This window comes from Diabrotica undecimpunctata, chromosome 1 (assembly GCF_040954645.1).
Source record: "Diabrotica undecimpunctata isolate CICGRU chromosome 1, icDiaUnde3, whole genome shotgun sequence".
NCBI classification, from domain to species: Eukaryota; Metazoa; Arthropoda; class Insecta; order Coleoptera; family Chrysomelidae; genus Diabrotica; species Diabrotica undecimpunctata.
Genome location: NC_092803.1, coordinates 98358204 through 98381012, shown reverse-complemented (window position 1 = coordinate 98381012; position 22809 = coordinate 98358204). Strand labels below are relative to the sequence as shown.

The 22809-nt window shown below is 33.7% G+C and overlaps 1 protein-coding gene across 2 annotated transcripts in view; it reads right to left on the bottom strand.

Moving 5' to 3' along the window:
- Positions 1 to 22809, bottom strand: part of GC (gamma-glutamyl carboxylase) — a 996199-nt gene that overhangs the window by 52939 nt on the left and 920451 nt on the right. For both annotated transcript variants that reach the window (XM_072545537.1, XM_072545538.1), the window contains one exon: positions 19431 to 19709. In XM_072545537.1, coding sequence (XP_072401638.1) covers positions 19431 to 19709 — 279 coding nt within the window. The remainder of the gene's footprint in view (positions 1 to 19430; positions 19710 to 22809) is intronic.

Sequence of the window (22809 nt, the reverse complement as noted above, 5' to 3'; positions counted from 1 at the left end):
CTATGATGCCCTCCTAGAAGACCAGGACACAAATTACGAGATCTTTGAAGATCTTCCCACACGAAGGGGACTTCAAACGCCCCAAGACCAAGAAAAAATAAACAAAAGACCGCGCGGAGGGAAACCGCGAAAAAGAAATGTACTCCACTGACGACGACGTACCACTCGAAAAACGAGCCACTACAAAAAGGATGAGACAGAGGAGCAGTGAGGACGAAAAGTCAGCACTGGCAAAGATGAAGATTATATTGAAAGAAAAGGACGCCGAAATAGCAGCACTAAAACAGAAAATTGAAGAACTGCAGGATACGATAGTAACCTCGCAAAAAACAATAATTGGCCACATTGACTCAAAGTTCCAAGAACTTAGCAATGGAAAAGAAAATAAAAAAACCAAGAAGACAACAGAAACGGTCTCAAAAGAGAGCAGCAAAGAAGATACCTGGGAAACCCAAGCCAAAAAGGCGTCAAAACCGGAAAAGTCTACGGGAACAATCCCAAACACAAGCAACCGCAGAAAAGTCCACGGGAACAATCCCAAAGACAAAAACAACCATAGAAAATACAAAAAAGGGAAAACAAGCAGAAGAACCCAAAAACAGCAAGAAGAAGGCCGTGAAGGAAGACTTCCCTCCACTAGCGACCCCTAGTGCAACAGAACTAGAGAGTCATCAGGAAAGAGATGCGCGCGCTACACCACGCCCTCCGACTCCATGCCAAGCACAAGCAATGGAAACCGACGGAGAACAAACCACGAAACAAGATAAACCAACGTGGAAACCAAAGCCGCCTGTAATTAAATTACAGAGCGTCAGCCAGACAGGAGCAATACTAGACATTGCTCAGAAAAAGAAGGTGATAACGTCGAATAGACTATCGAGAAGTGGACGAGAAACGTTAATACAAGCGAAAAGTCCAGAAGATTATAGGTCTATGGTAAAAATCATAGAGGAGTATAGTCAAAAAACACCTATACAGTGGATTGCCTTCCCACTAGAGGGAGATATAAAACTAAGAATGGTTTTAAGAGGACTACCTCCAAACACAGACGTTACAGAAATGTTCAATACTCTCAAAGAAGAGTATGATATCGAATGTGAATCAATAAAGAATATGATTTCCAGAAAGAGTGATAAAAGAAATCTACCAATGTTTGTGCTGACACTGGAGAAGGAGGACGTGGAAAAAGCCAGGAGCATTACTAATCTGATGCATATGAAGGTTCACATCGAAGACCTCAGAAAAGCAACTGGGCCCACGCAGTGTTTCAACTGCCAGGGGTACCACCACGCGCAGAGAGCGTGTTTTAAGACACCTCGATGCGTACGATGCGGAGAAAATCACTGCACAAGAAACTGCCAAATGCCCCGAGAACAGAAGGCAAAATGTGCCAACTGCCAGGGTCAACACCCGGCAAACTTCAGAGGATGCCCCAGATGCCCAACCTGGGGAAGAAAACAACCACAGAGACAACAAGCCCCGCAAAAAAGGCCGCAACAAACATCAAGCGGACCTTCCTACGCACAGGCAGCAAAAGCGCAAAATACCGAGAACACCATCTTGATCTCGAAACAACAGCAAGACGGCCTAGTGAACTCAGTTAAGGAACTGGTCACTAGAATTCTCCACGAGGCGATTGCAGATATAAAGCTAGCACTGAACTAGTGCAAGCAAACAGGGGATACTTGAGGATAGGCTCCTGGAACCCAGGAGGCACAAGGACCAACCAGAATATACTGGACGAACTGGTCAATAGATATGAAATGGACGTCGTGGCAATACAGCAAACAAAGCTCACGAACAACATCAACATCAAGTTTCCAGACTACGACATATACAGGAACGACAACACAGCAAGACCAGGTGGCACAGCAATATTAGTGAAAAAAGGCATAGGTCACATCAGAATTCTAACACCACAACTAAATACTATGCAAGCAACAACAATAAGAGTACAAATGAGGCAAGGAGAAGTCAGAATTACCTCCGCCTATGTAAGACCACAAGACGACCTACTGATTTAAGACGACTTAAATATGTTCCTAAACAACGAACCCTCAATCATAATAGGAGACCTAAACGCAAGATCCCCAAACTGGAACGACAGAGCTACGAACAGAAACGGAAGACTACTAAACACATACATAGAAAATAATGACGACGTTATGGCAATGGGCCCCACAGACCCAACGCATTACCCAGGAAACGGACTTCCTACACACATAGACATTGTAGTAGCAAGAAACCTAGGACTACAAACAGAAATACAAACATTAAACGAAGGCACAACGGACCACAACCCCATCCTATTAGAACTAGGAACGTGGGAAGAAGAAAGTACAATCAAAAGAGTTAAAAAGAAAACAAAGTGGACAAACTTTAAAAGACTCGTGAGCACTGGAATTAACATAGTTCCAGTGATAGACAACCCACGAGAAATAGAAGACAGAGTCCTAGAGTTGGAAAACATCATCCAAGAAGCACTCAGAAACAGCACTACAGAAGAGGAAGTAGAAATGCACACGGGAAGATTTAAGGATATACCACAAGAAATAAAAGACTTAATAAGGGAAAAGAACAGAGCAAAGCAGACAGCGAGAAGGACAAGGAACCAGGCAGACAAAAATAGAGCAAATAGGCTAAACAGAGAGGTCAAAACAGCACTACAACAACACCGTAGTGAAAGCTGGGAAAACCACATAAGAGACATGGAGGAGCAAGGACCAAATATGCAAAATATTTGGAGGCTCCAGAGAATACTGAGAAACGACAGAAAGCAAATCCCTCCATTACATGGAGAAAACGGAATAGTCTACACCACAGAGGAAAAAGCAGAAGTAATGAGGAGCACTCTCGAAAGAGAGTGTACATTAAATTACTACCCAGATGAGGACATCGACTTCATAGAAGAAGTCGAAAGACAAAGAGGAAGACCCGAAAACCCGAACGAAATCATCCCTCCTACATCACCGAAGGAGATAAACGAGCTAATTAAAAATAGCTAGCCGAAAAAAGCACCTGGTCCCGATCAAATAACGAACAGGGCTCTAAAATACTTACCAGCGAGAGCCATAGTATATCTAACAAATATTATCAACGCGATGCTAAGATTGAAGAAATTCCCAAACAGATGGAAAAAGGCTCATGTCATAATGTTACCAAAGCCCGGAAAAAACAGCACATTCCCGCAAAACTACAGGCCAATAAGCTTACTACCTGCAATCAGCAAGATTGTAGAGAGAATAATACTCATCAGACTCCAAGCTGAAACAGACAGATTAGATATAATACCCGAAGCCCAATTCGGTTTTAGATCAGAACACTCCAGTGAGCTACAAGTACTTAGATTAACAGAGTACATAGTAGCTGAATTTAATGACAAACAATTCACAGGAGCTGTCTTTCTAGATGTAAGCAAAGCTTTCGACAGAGTCTGGCATAAAGGACTGATCTACAAAATGAGACGATACGGCTACAGCGGAGCAATGACAAGACTAATCTCTTCGTACTTAAGCAATCGTAGTTTCAGAGTCCGGATAGGACAAGTCCTATCCGAACTCGGGAACCCGGAGGCTGTACAGGGAGCGGTACTGTACAAAATATACCTCTACTGTACAAAATATACACAGCAGACATACCTAGAACACCAGGTACACTACTAAGCCTCTATGCCGACGACACAGCGATAGCGGCCAAACACAGAAATGTAGACATAGCGGTAAACAACTTACAAACAGCGCTAGATGACATAGAAGAATGGAGTTTAAAATGGAAAATCGCTATAAACTCCGAAAAGATACAGGCTGTACTTTTCAAAAAGAGGCAACAACAATCAGAAGAACAGGTAACTGTGCAAGACAATCCCATCGAGTGGAAAAGTGAAGCAAAATACCTCGGAGTAATCATGGACAAAGGCTTAACATTTAGCAAACATGTAGAAGCTACAGTACAAAAAGCCAACATGGCAAGAGCATCAATAAGAGGCCTAGTAGGAAGAAAAAGCAAACTTAGATTGAAAACAAAAATAAGATTAATAAATAGTATAATTCTTCCTATACTAACATATGCATCTCTCGCATGGGGACACATATGCAATACATCAAAAAAGAAAATACAAGCGGCACATAACGAACAGCCTAAGAGAAGCAGTCAACGTACCGAGATACGTAGCAGAAAGATTCCTCTTTAGAGAACTACAACAAATCAGAGTGACCGACACAATGAAAGAAAAAGCTAGGACAAAGTTTGCGGAGATAGAGAACCACCCCAACCACATATTGCGAGAGATATTGAGGTACGACGCTTTCCACAGATGGAAGCACAAAAGACCCAAACAACAAATAGTAGAATAAAATCATAATACTAGAGAGAAAATCAACAATCACACCAGAGAGAAAACAAAACACCAAAAAGAAAACACTTCAAAAAACAACAACAACGCACAATGAAGATAGTTCGTAGCTCATAACCCTCGTAGACAATCGCAACGTACAGCGTGGACCCAGTAAATTTTATGTAGATAATTTATTATATAAATATGCACTAATTCTGATTTTATGTTTCAGGCATCGTACAAAAAAAAATCCAAAAAACAACAAAAAACGGCTTCGGCCACCAAAAAAATCAAAAAACTACTAACAAAAACCAGCGCAAGCCACAAAAAAATATTAACAAAAACCACTAAAAACTCGGGCATGTAGGGCTCAATCCCTTGAGCACCAAGTCGCCAAACTGAGCCTAGCTCAGAGCGGAGACTTGAGGCCCAAGTAAGCAATTTTAGTTCGCGGATAAGCCACATTAAAATAACAGGAATATAGCGACAATGCGCTGTCCTGAGTTTTGAATTCAGTTAGGAAACCATGAAGGGGTTCTATTACCCAGGATCTCCATATGAAGAGCATTTGGCTGATAGTTGTGCCCCTATCGCGCATCAGAGTGCTATAGGGGGGAAAGGGATGGTCTGGAGCATTGGAGCGCGATGGAGTGACTTCTGTTTTTACTCGAATTAATACACCTCGCTCCAATGAATTGTTACACCCGAACGTAATTCTTAGGGGTGAACATTTCTCACAGGCTGGGTTTAATTAAATTGCTTGCTTGCTTGCTTGCTTTCTTGTTTACTGTAAATTAGTAAATATTTACCTACTGTAAATTACTATTTATTTTTTTAACAACAATTATTAAAATTATCGGCAGAGAAAAAGTACTTCAAAGTATAACGTTTAAATTTAATTTAGGCTTTAATTAATATATGACCGCTTTGGCCTCTTGCAACTATGTACACTGGGTCACCAAATCATCGTCGTGTACCTGAGTCGTGATTATGTTTTGATGGAGCTTATCTTGGAAGCGAATCCAAAAAGATTCGATCTACTTACTCTATGCCACTTATTGATCAGTTAGCATTTTTGTAATTATTTACATTAAACCGATTAATAATAACAAACATGGTTGCCGTGAAAAAATCGAGTGTGTTGGCTAATTATTAAAATATGTTGTAAATTTATATCATATCATCATTTGTTGTTCTGTAGGTAAGGCACTTTCATCAATTTTTAATTAAAATTGCTAACCATTCATGAATTATCCACAAATTCTTATGCCAGCAGTTGTATAGTCTACCTGGTCCTATTTATGAAATTCGTTACTTACATTCTACAGAGTTACGTCCCTGGATTATCCAATGTGTGACGACATATAGAAAGACTATATATACCAGTGTTTAATTAGATTAAGAGCTTCTTGTTTTGTAGTTGTTATAATACTTGTACGTTCTCAATAAATAAATTTTGTTACGAAAATTAATTTTTTAAAAATCCGTATTCGGCTTTAAACTTCGTAACTGGAGCAGTCAGTAGGATTTTTCGAAGTTTTATAGTGTTTTCAAGTAAACGCCATTCGTAACTGACGCAGTCATTCGGATTTTTCGAAATTGTACAGTGTTCGTGTTAACTTTGCCGGATTTCGTGTGCAATTTTTCCTTTTAAAGATTAACGGAAAAAATCTACATTTCGGGTACGGTAACAGCCAAACGTCCAGGGCTAGGAACAAACATTGTTCACAACCCATTGGAGAAGCCAAGACCAGGGAGAAGGAACCAGCATCGTCCAGAATCCTATTGGTGCAGACGGAAAAACAAAAATAGTCTGAAGTCTATAGAAAATGAAAATATTCTTGTAAGTGTTTCATATTTTACCAAAATGCATATTTTTACCTATATATTATATATTTTTTAATTCACTGTGGAGGACATTTTAGATCATTTAGTAAATTTAACATTTAACGAGATGACTCAACCTAATTTTCAATTAATTAAATATCAAGCAGATAACATTCCTACTTTTGATGACAATCCGAAACAATTAAATAGATTTATTAAATCATGTGAAAATTTTTTGAATAATCATAGCAATAGAGATGCAAATAATCCTATAAATGTTTGTCTTTTTGATACTGTTTTAAGTAAGTTAACTGACAGAGCAGCAGACCTTATTGCATCAAGAACAGAACTTGATTCTTGGGCAAAAATTAAAGATTCTCTTATAGTAACATTTTCTGATCAGAGATCAATTGATTGTTTAATACAAGATATAATTTCAATGAAACCAGAAAGAAACGAAAATGTTCAAAATTTTGGTTTAAGAATCCAGGATGCTAGAAGCACTCTTTGTTCAAAAATAAATATGTCTAATGACCAATTAAATGTAAAAATATTAAAAATTCAACAATATGAAGATCTTTGTCTTAAAACTTTTATAAATGGCCTTAATTATCACATGCAGTTAGTAGTCAAATTAAAGAATTCTGATTCAATAGAACAAGCAATGGCTTTCGCTAAAGAAGAAGAAAATTTTATTAGTTTTAAAAATCGAAGTAATACTACGAGATCCACAAATTTTAATAATTCTCGGTTCTATAATAATTCCAATAGAAATTCAAATAATAATTCACAACACTCTTCATTTCCAAATAGAAATAATTTTTCTCGAAATCAGAATTTTTCGAATTATAATAATTTTCAAAATCGACATTCTTCCCAAAGTTCTAGTCAATTCAGAAATAATAATTTTTTCAGAAATCCAAATAATAATTTCCAAAATCGTCCAAGTTTTTCGAACATTGGTTTTATTAATCACAAATTTTATTAATTCTCGATCCTATAATAATTCCAATAGAAATTCAAATAATAATTCACAACACTCTTCATTTCCAAATAGAAATAATTTTTCTCGAAATCAGAATTTTTCGAATTATAATAATTTTCAAAATCGACATTCTTCCCAAAGTTCTAGTCAATTCAGAAATAATAATTTTTTCAGAAATCCAAATAATAATTTTCAAAATCGTCCAAGTTTTTCGAACAATGGTTTTAATAATAATAATATAAACCAATTTCAAAGACAATTTCCAAATATACCTAGATATCAGCCATCTATTCCTACCTAAAATAAAGGCAGAAATTCAATGCGACCTGAGTCAATGGATACAAGTTCCAATAACTTTAGTTTACGAAGTAATTTTAGAAATGATAGACGTTCTCCAAATAATTTATTAATCATAAAATAACGAGTAATAATGTAAGAGAAGAAATATATAATGATAATGAAAGAACATATAATAATAATAATAATTTAAGAAGGTGCAATGAAAACGAAAGAAGAATATATAATGATGAAAATTTTCCAGTCCAAGCCTCAACAAGTACAGCCACATAAATTTTAATGCTATTAAACAATATGATAAATTACCTAAGATAATAATTCCAGAAATTAATGCTACATTTTTAATAGATACAGGATCAGAACAAAGTTTTTTTAGACCTGACCTCGCAAGAGAACTTTTTTCGAAATATATAATTCCTGAGCAATTTGCTGTGCATACTGCATACGCTACTTCAATTCATAATGAAACTATGACCATTCCAATATTCCCTAGTTTTAAAAATTAAAATTGTCATTAATTTTATCTTTTCGATTTCTCTCCTAATTTTGACGGTTTGCTAGGATGCAACTTTTTATCACAAATCAATGCTATTATTGATTTTAAAGATTCAAAACTAAAGACCCCAACCATTTCTCTTCCAATATTTTTAACATCACAAGATCCAACTAAACAAAAATATTTTAAACCTAGTAAAATAATAATACCACCAAGAACTGCTCAAAAAATTAAAGTCCCAGTTAACAGAATATCTGGTATAGCGATACTAAATTATACAAAAATCAGAAATGCAGAAATTCCTTCATGTTTAATTAAGATAAATGATCACAACGCTTTTACTATGATAAGTAACCTAGGAGAAACTCCAGCGGAAATTAAATTTACGGAACCTTTTAATGTAGAAAATATACAAGAAGAAAATTTAAATAATATTCAGTCATATCATATTGAGGAGATGGACATAGAAGAAGAAGAAATAGATTATCTACAAAGAGAAAATCTCAAGAAACTTAGACTTAATCATTGTAACAAAGAAGAATACGAAGCTATAAGTAAATTATGTTATGAATATAGAGATATTTTTTATATAGACGGAACGCCCCTTAGTTTTACGAATGAAATAAAGCATAAAATAGATTTAGTTAATGATAACTCCGGTTTACACGAGGAATTACAGATATCCGGAAGTTTATAAAAAAGAAGTTAGTAGACAAATAAATCACATGTTAAAAAATGGAATAATACAAGATTCAAACTCGCCTTTTAATTCACCCATCTGGGTAATAGAGAAGAAAATGGATGCAAGTAACCAAAAGAAATATAGAACAGTTATAGATTACCGCAAACTGAATGAAAATATAACAGAAAATAAATTTCCCTTTCCATTAATAGATAATATTCTAGATGGTCTAGGAAGAGCTCAATATTTTACTACTATAGATTTAGCAAATGGTTTCCACCAGATAGAAATGGAACCAGCAGATGTACCAAAAACAGCATTTTCCACAGAGTTATTACATTATGAATTTTTACGTATGCCGTTTGGATTGAAAAATGTCCCAGCTACTTTTCAGAAAGTTATGAATAATGTATTAAGAGGATATCAGAATGAAATATGCTATATATATTTAGATGATATAATTGTTTTTTCCTCATCATTGCAAGAACATGTTAAAAGACTGAAAGCAATTTTTAAAAGACTAAGAAAATCTAATTTAAAAATACAACTAGATAAAACAGAAGTGGCATATTTAGGACATGTTATAACAAAAGACGGAGTACGACCAAATCCAGAAAAAATAAATACAGTCGAAAACTTTCCTATTCCTACTACGCAAAAAGAAATAAAGTCGTTTTTAGGATTAGCAGGATATTACAGAAGATTTATCCAAAATTTCCCCAAAATAGCTAAACCTTTAACTATGTGTCTAAAGAAACATGCAAAAGTTATACACACTCCAGAATTTAAGAAATCTTTTAATCATCTTAAAGAACTTTTAATAAATGCTCCTATTTTAAAATATCCAGGTTTTTCAAAACCATTTATATTAACTACAGACGCTTCAAATATAGCCTTAGGTGCAATTTTGTCACAAGGAAAAGTCCCAAATGATTTACCCGTAGCATATGCCTCAAGAACTCTTAATCAAACAGAGCAAAAATATTCTACGATAGAAAAAGAACTTTTAGCAATTGTATGGGCTTGTAAAACATTTAGACTTTATTTATACGGCAGATCTTTTGAAATTTTATGCGACCATAGACCCCTAATATGATTATTTAATTTTTTTTTATTTTTTTTTATTTAAATTAATGTGTCTCGGCTGCAATGGCCATTGACACAAACAATATTGTGTACAATAATTATTACAATAAATGCATGTTACTAATTGCTACAGTAAGTTAATCTATAAGTTTAGAGCCTATGACTAAATAATACAACAGTTTTATCACTAAGATATAAGTTAAAGGTAAAATATATGGAAAACAAGGGGTCATAATTTGTTGAACAACTGAATGTCTTTCAAGAAACCAATTAGGTTAAAGACTTGATCGGGCGAGTTTAAAACGTCTTTGATATTTGACTTAAGTTTATGTTGCATTCTGTGTTTTGCGTACCGGGGACACTCGATCAGGATATGTTTCACGGTTAATACACTTGAGCAGATTTGGCAATTGGGCTTCGGCTCGGATTTCATTAAATATTCATGTGTGAATCGGGTATATCCTATTCTTAATCTTCGGATGACAGCTTTTTCGTTTCTAGACATATTTGGAAGTTCAAATTTTTCAACAGTCTGCCGGATCTCATGTAATGCACTCTTGATTGTGTTCCAGTGAGTTTGCCAGGTATGATATTGTTGTTGCTTGAAAATTTGCTTTAGGTCATTACGGATTTGAATATGTTGGGCTTTTGAGGATTGACTGTTTACACAAGAAGCTTGCTTGGCTGCTTGGTCTGCTTTTTCATTACCGAGGATGCCGACATGGGATGGTAGTCAGATGATCGTGACATCTACACCTTGAAAAGCGAGTGCATTGTGTGTCCTATGGATTTCTTGAACTAAGGGATGCTTAGAGTATAGGCTTTTTATCGATTGTAGTGACGACAGGGAGTCTGTGCATATTACTTGGTTTTTATGATCTGTTTTTAGTTTTTTAAAAGCCTCTAGTATCGCATAAAGTTCTCCAGTGTATACGCTGCATAAATTCGGTAAAAAAGATGATTTTATTACTTCATCATGTGTGGTAACGGCACATCCAACGCCTGCTTCGCTTTTGAAGGCATCTGTATACAGAATTGTTTGGAATTGGTACTTGCTTATAATTTCTTTGAAGTATTGCCTTATGAGAAGGCTTGAGGTTTCATGTTTACTGTATTCTAATAGACAAGTGATTGAATGTGGGATTGGTCTATTCCAAGGCGGGGTATCCGGGATTGGGAAGGGATGTGTTTTAGCAAGGTCGGTGGTATTTCTTAGAGTTAATTTCTGGATGTCTATTATTGATTGGATCCTTTGTGGGGTCTCCGGAGGCGATGTTGAAGTAATTAAGTGGTAGACAGGATTGGATGGGTTTGCGGATACGGAAGCAAAATAAGATTGAAGAAGATACTCTCGTCGAATCCAGAGAGGTAGTTCATTAGCCTCGCAGTAAAGGCTATCTATGGGACTGGATTTGAAAGCGCCTAAGCAAAGACGAATAGAAGTGTTATGCACAGAGTTCAGTAGCTTTAAGTCAGATTTTGATGCAGACATATATATGAAGCTGCCGTAGTCCAGTTTTGAGCGGATTAAAGCTCTATATATATATTAAGTAAGATGGTTTCGTCCGCACCCCATGTGTACTTTGATAGTGCCTTGATGATATTGAGTCTCTTCATTGCATTGCCCTTTAATACACTAATATGCTGTTTCCAAGTTAGCCTACTGTCAAACGTTAAACCAAGTATTTTGTGATGAGTAACTAGTTGCAATGGAGTTCCATTAAGGGTGATAATTGGACTTTGGCTGCAGGGTGTTCTGCTAAACCGTATTAATTTGGATTTAGTCGTTGAAAGAGCTAATCCGGTTTTTTTGGACCATTCGCTAAGTTGATTTACAGCGGTTTGGAGTACGTTGCATGTGGCGATTGTACTTTTTCCCTGACAATATAAAATAAGGTCATCTGCGTATATTAAGTGCTTGACTGGTGGACAAATACTGGAACAAATATCATTTATTGCAAGAATGAACAGTGTTGTACTGAGTACTGAACCTTGTGGAACTCCATTATTTTGCCCGAATGTCGCCGAAATTTCCCCATTTGTTTTCACTTTGAACGTTCTTTGTTGTAAAAAGTTTTTTATGAAGGAGTAAATATTTCCTGTTATCTTGTATTGACGAAGCTTTTCAAGAATGGCTTGGCGCGAGATAGTATCGAAAGCTCCTTCTATATCAAAGAAAGTAGCGATCAGATCCTGTTTGTTTGAAATAGCGGAAGCTATTTGTGTTTGTAATAGCTCTAAATTGTCAAGGGTTGAACGGTGACGTCTGAAACCGGATTGCGCTGAGTCAATTATTGAATATTTTTCGAGAAGCCATGTTAATCTTGAATTAATCATTTTCTCAAACAGTTTACATAATGAACAGATTAGAGAGATAGGTCTGTATGATTTTGTTAGGTTTGAGGGTAGATCAGATTTTTTTTATTGGTATGATAATTGATTCACGCCACAGTTTGGGTAAGTGCTGAGTATGCCATATCTTGTTATAAAGATTCAGCAGTGTTGCGAGGCTGGAATGAGATAAATTTTTGATGAATATAATTGGGATATTGTCTGGTCCAGCGGCGGAGTTCGTACAAGAGGATAGTGCAAGTGCTAATTCTTCTTGTGTAAAAGGAAGGTACATAGCATCAATGTCGTGTCTACTAATTTGTGGAACAAGAGGAGTTTGTATATTCTGGTCATTTGGACTTTCAATCTGTTCGACTTCAGACCTGAATTTTCATGCAAAACTTTCAGCCATGATTTGAGCAATTTTTTGGTTATCTGTTATAACTTTTCCATTCAGTGATATTGCTGGAATTTTGGAGGAGTTTTATGACCTTTTATTTGTCTTATTTTTATCCAAACTTTAGATGGTGGAGTATCACTAGTAATTGTAGAGACAAAATTTTGCCAGGAATCTTTTTTGCTTTTTTTAAGGACATATTTCGCTTTGGCTCTTAGCTTTTTGAAATAGATTAGGTTTTCTGGAGTTCTTCTTTTTCGATATCTGTTGAGGACTGTTTTGCATTGACGTACAGTTAGTTCACATTCTGAATTCCACCATGGTACTGCTTTTTTATAGGGGCAAATTGTTATTTTTGTTCATGATTTTCTGCAGACATAATAATGCAGTTGTTAAAGAGAGTTATTGCCTCGTCTATATCGATGTTGTTATGACTATCGGAAAGTGGTTACTATCATATAAGCTATCTAAAGTATACCATGAGAGTGAATCGGCAGACTTGGGATCACAAATGCTTAGATCGATAGATGAGTAAGTTCCTGAGGCGATGTTAAAATATGTACTGGCTCCACTATTCATCAGACAAGTATTATTGCAACTTAATACGGTCTCTACGGTTTTTCCTCTACCAAATGTTTTCTTTGAGCCCCACATGGGCGTTAAAGTCTCCAACTAGTATAAAAGGACTGGGAAGTTGGCGGATTAAGTCATCTAACTCGGTTTCTGTTAAGTTATAATTAGGTGGAATATATGTACTGCATATGGTTATTTGGTCGGGACACCAGACAGTTATTGCTATGGCCTCCAAATTGGTGGTTAGGATATATTGTATAGAAAATAAATCATTAGACACGCAGATAGATGTTCCCCCACTTGCTCTTATAAACGTAGGCCGAAGGAAATGGTAACCTTCAAAATTTTTAAGTTCACGTCTATGTGTTTCCTTGAAATTGGTTTCTTGAAGGCAGATAATATCTGCTTTTGTATTATTTATTAATTGTTGTAAGCGTTCTAAGCGGGGGTTAAACCCATCGCAGTTCCACTGCACTAACGTGAAAGTAAAATATTTTTAACATTTAGAACGTTGAGAGGTCAGTGAAGAGTCGGTTAGATAATCTACATCATTATTTGTAGATTGCGATGTTGTGCTTCCAATTTCTAAATTGTCGAAATTAAGTTGCTGTTTAATTTTCTTAGAAATCCTTGTAAATCTATTTTTAATTGTTCTATCTTCCAGTGAAGGGTATATTCTAAACATGTCGTCGAGTAGTGATCTAACATTTTCAGTGAATTGCTGTGCTTATTGTAGAGGGTTATTACTGCCGAATGAGTTTTCCAGAAAGGCAAGAAAATTTTCAACCGGTAAGGAGAATAAGTCTGGATTTTCTTGATAAAGAATATTAATTGTGAGAACAGAGGAGGCGGTTAATTTAGACTGATCGGGTGCGACTTTCTTGGATTTTTTAGTTTTATGCTTTATAGTTACGTTAGCATCGGGTGAAGGCATTTTTATGTCTTTGATGGGTAAGTTAGTAGATGTGTATGTTTCTTGGGAGGTAGAATCGCTGAGGTCAGAACGAGTTCGTTTCTGACCAGTGGTAGGAGGAAGAAATTCATTGTTTGCGGCAATAGAAGTGGTGGATATATCGACAGTTTTTATCTGTTGACTGGGAACCGAATTTTGTGTTGTGTTTGGTAGTGCCATGTTGTTTGATATTGGGGTAGCAGGGGGTTCAGCTGGGGACGTTTGTTCATTTGGGAGAGGATTGCTAGGGGGATTTTAACAGTTATTTGCTGTATGTCCTTGTTTTTGCATAGAAAACATGCCATTTTGTCAGTAGAGAGAAATATTCTGTATGAATTATTGTCGAATGGAATTATTAATGATGTTTCGATTTCGAGGCTATCTGTAGTTGGAGTAACATATACCTGTCTTCTGAAGCTCATAATATGCGTAAATTCATCACCAGGGTTTCCAGCTTTAATATGTGACACTGGTGAAGCAAGTTGAAGACCAAGATCTTGAAGGTGTTTTTCTATAATTTCATGAGGTATTGATGGACAGACGTTGGAGATTATTAGTCTCTTGGCTGGGGTTACCAGTCTTCTAACGGGTAGTTCTACAGAGTTGATTGTAATCGTAGGATATTCTGTTAAAATATGTTCTACGAGTTCAGAATTTGTTAAGTAGATGCATATCCGGTTATTGGAAATTCTTGAGGTGAAGCATATGTTTTTGGGGCTAACAATGTTTCCTATGGCTTTGACGTAGTCGAGTAGTAATAAGTTTGGTTCAGCATGTATTAATATTGCTTGATCTTTTTTGGGAAATTTCGGTTTGGGTTTTGACATAGTAGCAGTTGCATATAAATTTGGATTATTACTGATGCTGTTTCCAGACATGGTGTTGCTAACTGTAGGAGAACATTGATTTAAGTTGTTACTCATGCAGTCAAAAGTAACTATTTTTGGTTTTATTGTATTAAAGTTTCGAGTGATAGGCAGCAGTTGTAACGCATGTCTGTATTACTGGTTGCCTGTCTAAAACTTCGACGAGCCAGTCCCTGGTAGGACTGACTTATGTCGAATATGGCAAAAAAATGTCAACACAGCTGAATGTTTTGGTTAGAAAAGTAAAAAATAAACAATTTCTTACTGATTAATAATACAGCTCTTGACGTTAAAAACTCTACACAACAATTACTAATCACTTTTTGATGGTAAAATACTTTTAAAAACTGGTATTTACTGTGATAAACAGCAAATTTTTACACTGATTCACAGAGCGGTATGTACCTACTCGTTCGAATCGATCGAATGAACTCTATTTAATTTAAAGGAACCCAACTCCAAATTATTACGGTGGAGATTAAAATTAGAAGAATTTAACTATACTATAAAATATAAACCCGGTAAAACGAACATTGCCGATTCTTTAAGTCGAATAAATATCAATGCAATTGAAACAGAATCAAATATAAATAATCCCGGTGACATAGATTTTGATATCGACCAATTTTTAGTTGAATTTAACCCAGACATAGTTGATGAAAATGTAATAAATGAAACTTTGCAAATTCTCGATAACAATGAGGTTACAGAAAACCCTCAAGTAAATAAAATTATATCAACAGGAAATAAGAACAATGAAAACGTTGAGATGGATAACTCAGACAGAGACACAGCCCATAGTGCTGAATCTTCAAATGAAAATAGGTTCTCATTTTTAGATGAAATAATAAACAATAAAGCCTATCAACTTATCGTTAAAAGAGCGCCTTTTGCAAATTATTTAAAACGCGAATGTGAGAATTTTGAAGAACATAAAATAATAAGAGCTACTATTTCAGCTGACGAAGAAAGTGTGACCCAATTTCTAAAAAAAAAAATGCGTGCAAAAATACTTTATACATTTATTTCTTATCTCAAGAATTACGACCAATATTTCAGAATGTATGGCGTAAATATTTTACAAAATTAAAATTGATTGAATGTACAAAATTAGTTAACAATGTTTTACCAGAAGAAAGAAATCAACTAATAAAATATAAGCACGACGGCAAAACAAATCGTCGAGGAATTTCAGAGACTCTTAGAGTTTTAAAAATAAACTACTACTGGAAATCAATGAAGAAGGATATAGAAAAATATATAAACGAATGTGAAATATGCTAAAGATCAAAATGTAATAGAAATCCACATAAAGAACCTTTAATATTAACCCACACACCTTCCAAGCATTTTGAGATAATACATATAGATACTTAAAAAGTTGGCAATCAAAGATTTTTAACAATTATAGATAAATTTTCAAAATATGGCCAAGCGTTACCATATTTTGGCACAGCGATATCAGCGTGTCAACAATTAGTACATTTCTTTTAATTTTTTGGAATACCGAAGCAAATTGTTGCAGATAGTGGCGGAGAATTCAAAACTGACGGTGTAGACGAATTACTAAAAACGCATCAAATAAAAATACATTTTACTACTCCATATCATCACGAATCTAATTCCCCGGTAGAAAGATTTCATTCTACCTTAACTGAGCACTTAAGATTACTAAAAGAAAAAGATAAAGATGCAGACAATATTTCCATTATGCCTTATCTTATGCTCTTATTGCCTATAATAGTACTATACACTCAGCAACTGGCCATACACCTTTCGAATTAGTATCGGGACATACCGACAATAAAGATCCCATGAGACTTATTCCAGCACAAGCTTATACTCAATATGTTAATGCACATCAAAATAATACTCAAGCTCTATATACAAGTATACAAGAAGAAAATCAAAAACTTAAAGAAAACATAATTGGAAAAAGAAATAAAGATAGGAACTCAAAAGATCCTCGTTTAGGATTACAAGTTTATAGAAAAACAGAAACTCGCGAAGGAAAATTAAGTAGAAAATATACTGTACCTTATATACTTACACAAATATTAGAAAATGGAACAATAGAAATTTAAAATCCCAAGAATAAAAAGAAGATAATAGTCCACATAAACGAAACTAAAATAATGCCTAATATTTCAGATTTATCGTCGGAATCTTCGGAGCAGTCAACTATATCAACGTACGAGACAACTTAGTCAAGTTTGAAGATGTAACTACATATCCAGGACTCCTACCTTTTAGATTAGGTACCTCCAAAATAATTTCTACACACTGGACATTTATACAAATTTACCATTTAACTTCTGTCATACAAGAATTTTATTTATTGAAAAATGAAGCTCAAAGAATACACACAAGTTTCAAAAATCAAACAAGTTATTATCCAGAATTAGAAAACTCATTTATCCCTTTAATTACGTTACAAAGTAAAATAGAAGAACAGATATATAAAATTAATCCACCTTTGTATAAGGAAGAAAATAGAATAAAAAGAGGGCTTCTAAATCCTCTAGGAACAATAATAAAATGTATTACAGAAAATATGGACCAAGAAGACGCACAAAGAATAGAAAACGAAATAAAACAATTAAAAGATAATCAAGGTAACTTAAAAGTAAATTCCCTAAGACAAATATCTTTATTGCAAGATTCTATAAATACTTTTAATAATGCTATAAATAATATTTCACATAATAGATTTTGAAATCAAAAATTGAAGCTATAGAGAACAAATTAGCTTTATTTGAAAAAAGTATGTATACACATATTCAGTCATTTTTAGTGATAAATCAAATTACTTTATCAAACAATTTATGATATTTTTGAGAAAGTAGAAACTGCAATCTCATTTGCCAAAATAAATATATTGCACAATTCTATAGTAAATCCGATTTAACTTTTAAATGAAATAAAGAAAGCAAAATCTCAGACGAAGTCAAAATTAATGCCTTTTGATACTACACTAGGAAAAATAATTCAGTACGAGAAAATAATAAATATTAAGAGCTATTCAGTAAATTCTATAATTACATTTGTATTAGAGATTCCATTAGTTGAATCAGAAATATATGATTATTACCAGCTATTCCCTATTCCTATTCCTATGAATAACTTAAATTATCTTATTCATTTACCTTACAAACCATTCCTTGCACTTAATGAATTTAGCTATATCTACATGGAAGATATATGCACATAAATAGACTCAGAAGAGTACATATGTAAAGGAAGTAATAAATTAACGATAACCGAGGAAGCCCCTTGTGCAGTCCAATTAATAAATTTCAAGAAAAAGGCATTGTCATGTGAATATTTCGAAGTAAAGATAAAGAAGATAGAATCTAGAAGAATCAGCGACGGAAAATGGACAGTTACAGTTCCAGAAGTAGAATTAGCAATTATCGAGTGCCCAAACTCAAACGAAAATTTACCAATACATGGAAGCTACGTTTTAGAATCAGTTCCCGAATGTACCGTAAAAATCAAGAATGAAGTCTTCCAAACAGAAAAAATTAGTAAAAATCACTTTGCTCATATAAATCTTCCAAAAGTTATTCCTTTTATTAATATTTTTCAAAATGAAAGTTCAAATTTTTCACCAATAAATCTTAATACAATTAACCTTAGAAACACTAAAGATATCTAAGAAAAGTTAGAAATACAAAAATATAATTTAAAAGATAATAATTCAATTTATTTTAACCAAACAAGTTTTTGGACAACCTGTATATATATAATAATTTTCATTTTAATCTTATATTATTTAACTAAATATTGTAAAACTGTGCGTCAAAGAACAAGAAGAAATAAGAAAAGAAGAAACCCAAGGATTTATTGTGTAAAGAAGCACACCAAAAGGATATGCTTCTTTCTAAAGGCGGAGGAGTTACGTCCCTGGATTATCCAATGTGTGACGACATATAGAAAGACTATATATACCAGTGTGTAATTAGATTAAGAGCTTTTTGTTTTGTAGTTGTTACCATACTTGTACGTTCTCAATAAATAAATTTTGTTACATTAATTTTTAAAAAATCCGTTTTCGGCTTTGAACTTCGTAACTACAGTACATACAGCGACTTCTACAGTAATAAAGGGTTTTTTTAGAAAGTATGAATATAGCTTTGACTGGTAGGACAGGTGTTTAGATTTACTCAGCATTGGTGTTATAGTCGGCATTGAAAGTAGATTTTTTCAAAACATAAATTTATTTCTAGTTCAAGTAACACTTACTACATGTCGCTGTATTTCTATTTCTTATAAAACACCTTCTCTGAATACTCAGAGTGTATGAAAACAGATTAGGTTGTTAATTACTTTGTATCTATTTAGGCGGTCTGAATAAACGAAGAGTTTTGGTTTTAATGTCTAGACATTGAGGCACCACGTTGTAACTTGGAAAACTTTATGCGTTTACCACAATACTTAAAACTATCTATTTAGCTCGCTTGCTAACATTTACGACTATATATAAAACAGTAAGTATATGTCAAAAGATTTTGTTTATTATGTTTATTTTTTAATATTTATTTAGATACCATACAAATAGGGATATATGTTTCCTTTAATGATTGTATACAAAATTTGTATTACCTGGGTAATCAGCTACAAACATGACATCACTCGTGGGAGACCAAGAATAAACTTCTTCGCTGATTGTATCCATTTGTACCCGAAAGTTGTTGTATTCGGTTAATAAAGGCAGTAACCATTCTACAGGTTGAAATGGTGACCAATTGGCTTTTAGTAGATCATAGTTTGGATTATACATTCTTTGTGTAAATCGCTTATTTAATGAACACCATACATCTATATACACGGATATGTTAGACGAAAGGCTTTCTTTGGAATTGTAATTTCTGTCCAAGGTATCTGAAAAATACAAAATGTAAAGCTTGTTAAAAAACTCCCTAGTTTATGGGTCCTTAGTATAATAGATCAATTGAATATTTTAGGTGCTTTGACGACTTGCCATTTTTAATAAATTCTTTATTTTGCTTTATTTCATAAAATATTTTGTGTTAAAGATGACAAAGATAGAAACTAAAATGACAAACAAAATTACAAATAAGTTAATACAAGAAAATATTTTTTTTAATAAAATAGTACATTATATATAAAAGTTCTTCTAGAATGTACGTTTTTCAAAAACAAAGGAATAGCTTACACTTGCAATAGTGTTTCGTTTATTATGTTTATGGACAATAAGTATTTTGTGGAGACTATATATATATATATATATATATATATATATATATATATATATATATATATATATATATATATATATATTGTCATGATGTTTTATTTGTGAATAGTTTAATGAGCAATGAGTGTTTTTAAATAATATATATATATATATATATATATATATAAAAAATGTGCACTCGTATCCCACATCCCATTCACTTACGAGTGCACATTTTTTATATTAAATTAAACGGTCATATACCTTAAAGATGTCTATATATATATATATATATATATATATATATATATATATATATATATATATATATATATATATATATATAGATATATATATCTATAGGGTTTTTATCGCGGTTCTCAAAGAATTAGTTTGTAAGCACTTTTTGAAATTATCTTTATTATAATTATTATGAAACACACATATCTAATATAGACAATGTAAATTTAAAACAAACTATCTTTAAATTGAAATTCTTATGACACTAATTAAATTATATTAACAAAATTTGGTACCTTTCTGTCACTGAATGCCTAAATGAACCTTTTTTCCAAAATAAAAATTATGATCACCACTTAATGTCTTCGTTGTCAACTTCGGTTATCCTTCTTTTTGTAAACTTGCCTTGCCAAATACACCACAATATTTTAATTATCAGCTTCCACCATTTTAGAATTATTTTTCTTCTTAATATCTAGTATTTATAAATCGGTAAAATATTGTTCTTTCTTCTTTTCTATGTATTCTTCTTTCTAATAATCTTTTTTTTTCTTCCAATCTCCAATCACCATATACATTATATAATTTAAATCTTTAATTAATACTCTCTTCCAGTCTCCAACCACCATATACATAACATAATTTTTAATCTTCAATTAATACTCTCTTAATTCTGTTTCTTAATCTTCATCTAATATACTGAATCATTGATAACTGAGTATCTTGACTGAACTATACTAATTGACTATATTCTGACTTACTGACCTCTATACTGAACTAACTGAACATCTGACCATTTTGAATCCAAATCACATCATATTTATATCATTTTTAATGTTCACGAATATCTTGAAATAAAATATATTCGAATTATTATTATATAGTCTATTTCATAGACATTACCATGTTTGCGAAGATTCTACTGCGAACAAAGGTTAAATTATTTCTATTGACATCTTGTTTTTATATTTCTAGATAATTCTTTCCTATTCTATCTAGAAGATTACTATTCTAACTAAAATTCTATCGAGAATTTTATGAAAATTTAGGCTTTTCAGATCAGAATATACATTTATATATAAATTACATCTTAAATTAATAAATAACCCTATTTTTAATACATAATAATTATTTGTCAAAGTTCCTATAACTAAATTTACTTGAGTGTATACTTGGTTGCCTACAAAGATGGTGCACTCAAATATATTCACAATATCATAATTATTAAAATAACCAAATACATTGCAAAATAAAAACTTTCTAAAATTATTATGTTAATTTCTTAAGAATGCCCTCAAATAAATCCTTTTTTTAATATTCTCTAGTATATAACTTATTGTTACGATAAATATCCTGGCCTAAAAATAACTGTAAAATATATGATGACTGATTCTAATATGTTTTAGATTTTACGAGAGGCTTCTATGTACCTGAGCGACCTTCCAGAATGGGGTCGAACCGATGCGAGGGAAATCCAGTTTGCCCTTACCGTCGCCGTCCGGTCTACTCAAGAAAGTTTTAGACGTTTCTAGTCTAACAGTAGTGAATATATAACAGGACTTTTTGGAGAATAGAAGACAGTTAATTCTGAAGACCCGCGGCCGCGATATTTATTGTTACGCTCGCCTAAATAAATTATGTGTATTATTCGTTTAAATAAATTGATATAAATTATTGTGCCTTTTAATGAATTAAGATAAGAACAAGACATTATAAATTAAATAGACATTGAAATAAATATCATAACAAGTGGTGCAGAAGTGTGATATAAAATAAATTGTGAAAATGGCTACGATTTATGAGCTCACAGTTACGGATTTAAGAAGGCATCTTGAAGATAGGGAATTAGCTTCTACCGGGAAAAAGGCTGATTTAGTCCAACGACTAAAGAACGCTTTAAAAGAAGAAGGTTTGGATCCGGAAACTTATATATTCGAAGACAAGCATGATGCTGTTCTCTCGTCGATTTCGAAAGTTTCTGGTGATGTAGCCAAAGTTTCTGGTGACAACGCATCATTAGAGAACAAAGTTTCCGGTGACATCGCATCATTGGAGAACAAAGTGTCCGGCGACATCGCTTCTTTAGAAAGCAAAGTTTCTAACGAGATTTCTTCGCTGGAAAGCAAAGTCTCTGCTAATATCTCTTTGGAAATCTCTAAAGTAACTTCTGAGATGTCTGCCCTCGACGATAGAATGTCTTCGCTAAAAAACCAAGTTGCTGCCGATATGTCGGCCTTCGAAGAAAAGATTAAAGAGATAGAAAGGAAGATGGAGGAAACCGGGACAGCAGAGAGAGGAAACAATCCAATTACAGTGGAGACAAAAGAAGACGAGACGAAATGTAAGTTGGAAACACGACCGAAATTTGAAGAAAGTGGAGGTTCTGTCCATGTGAAAGTCCCCACTTTCGACGGAAAATCGTCATGGAACAACTACATGAAACAGTTCGAATCAGCCGCAAGAGAAAATGGATGGTCTGAAAAAGAAAAGGCTGTAAATCTGACTATCGCTCTTCGAGGAGATGCCTTAGATGTGCTTCAGACC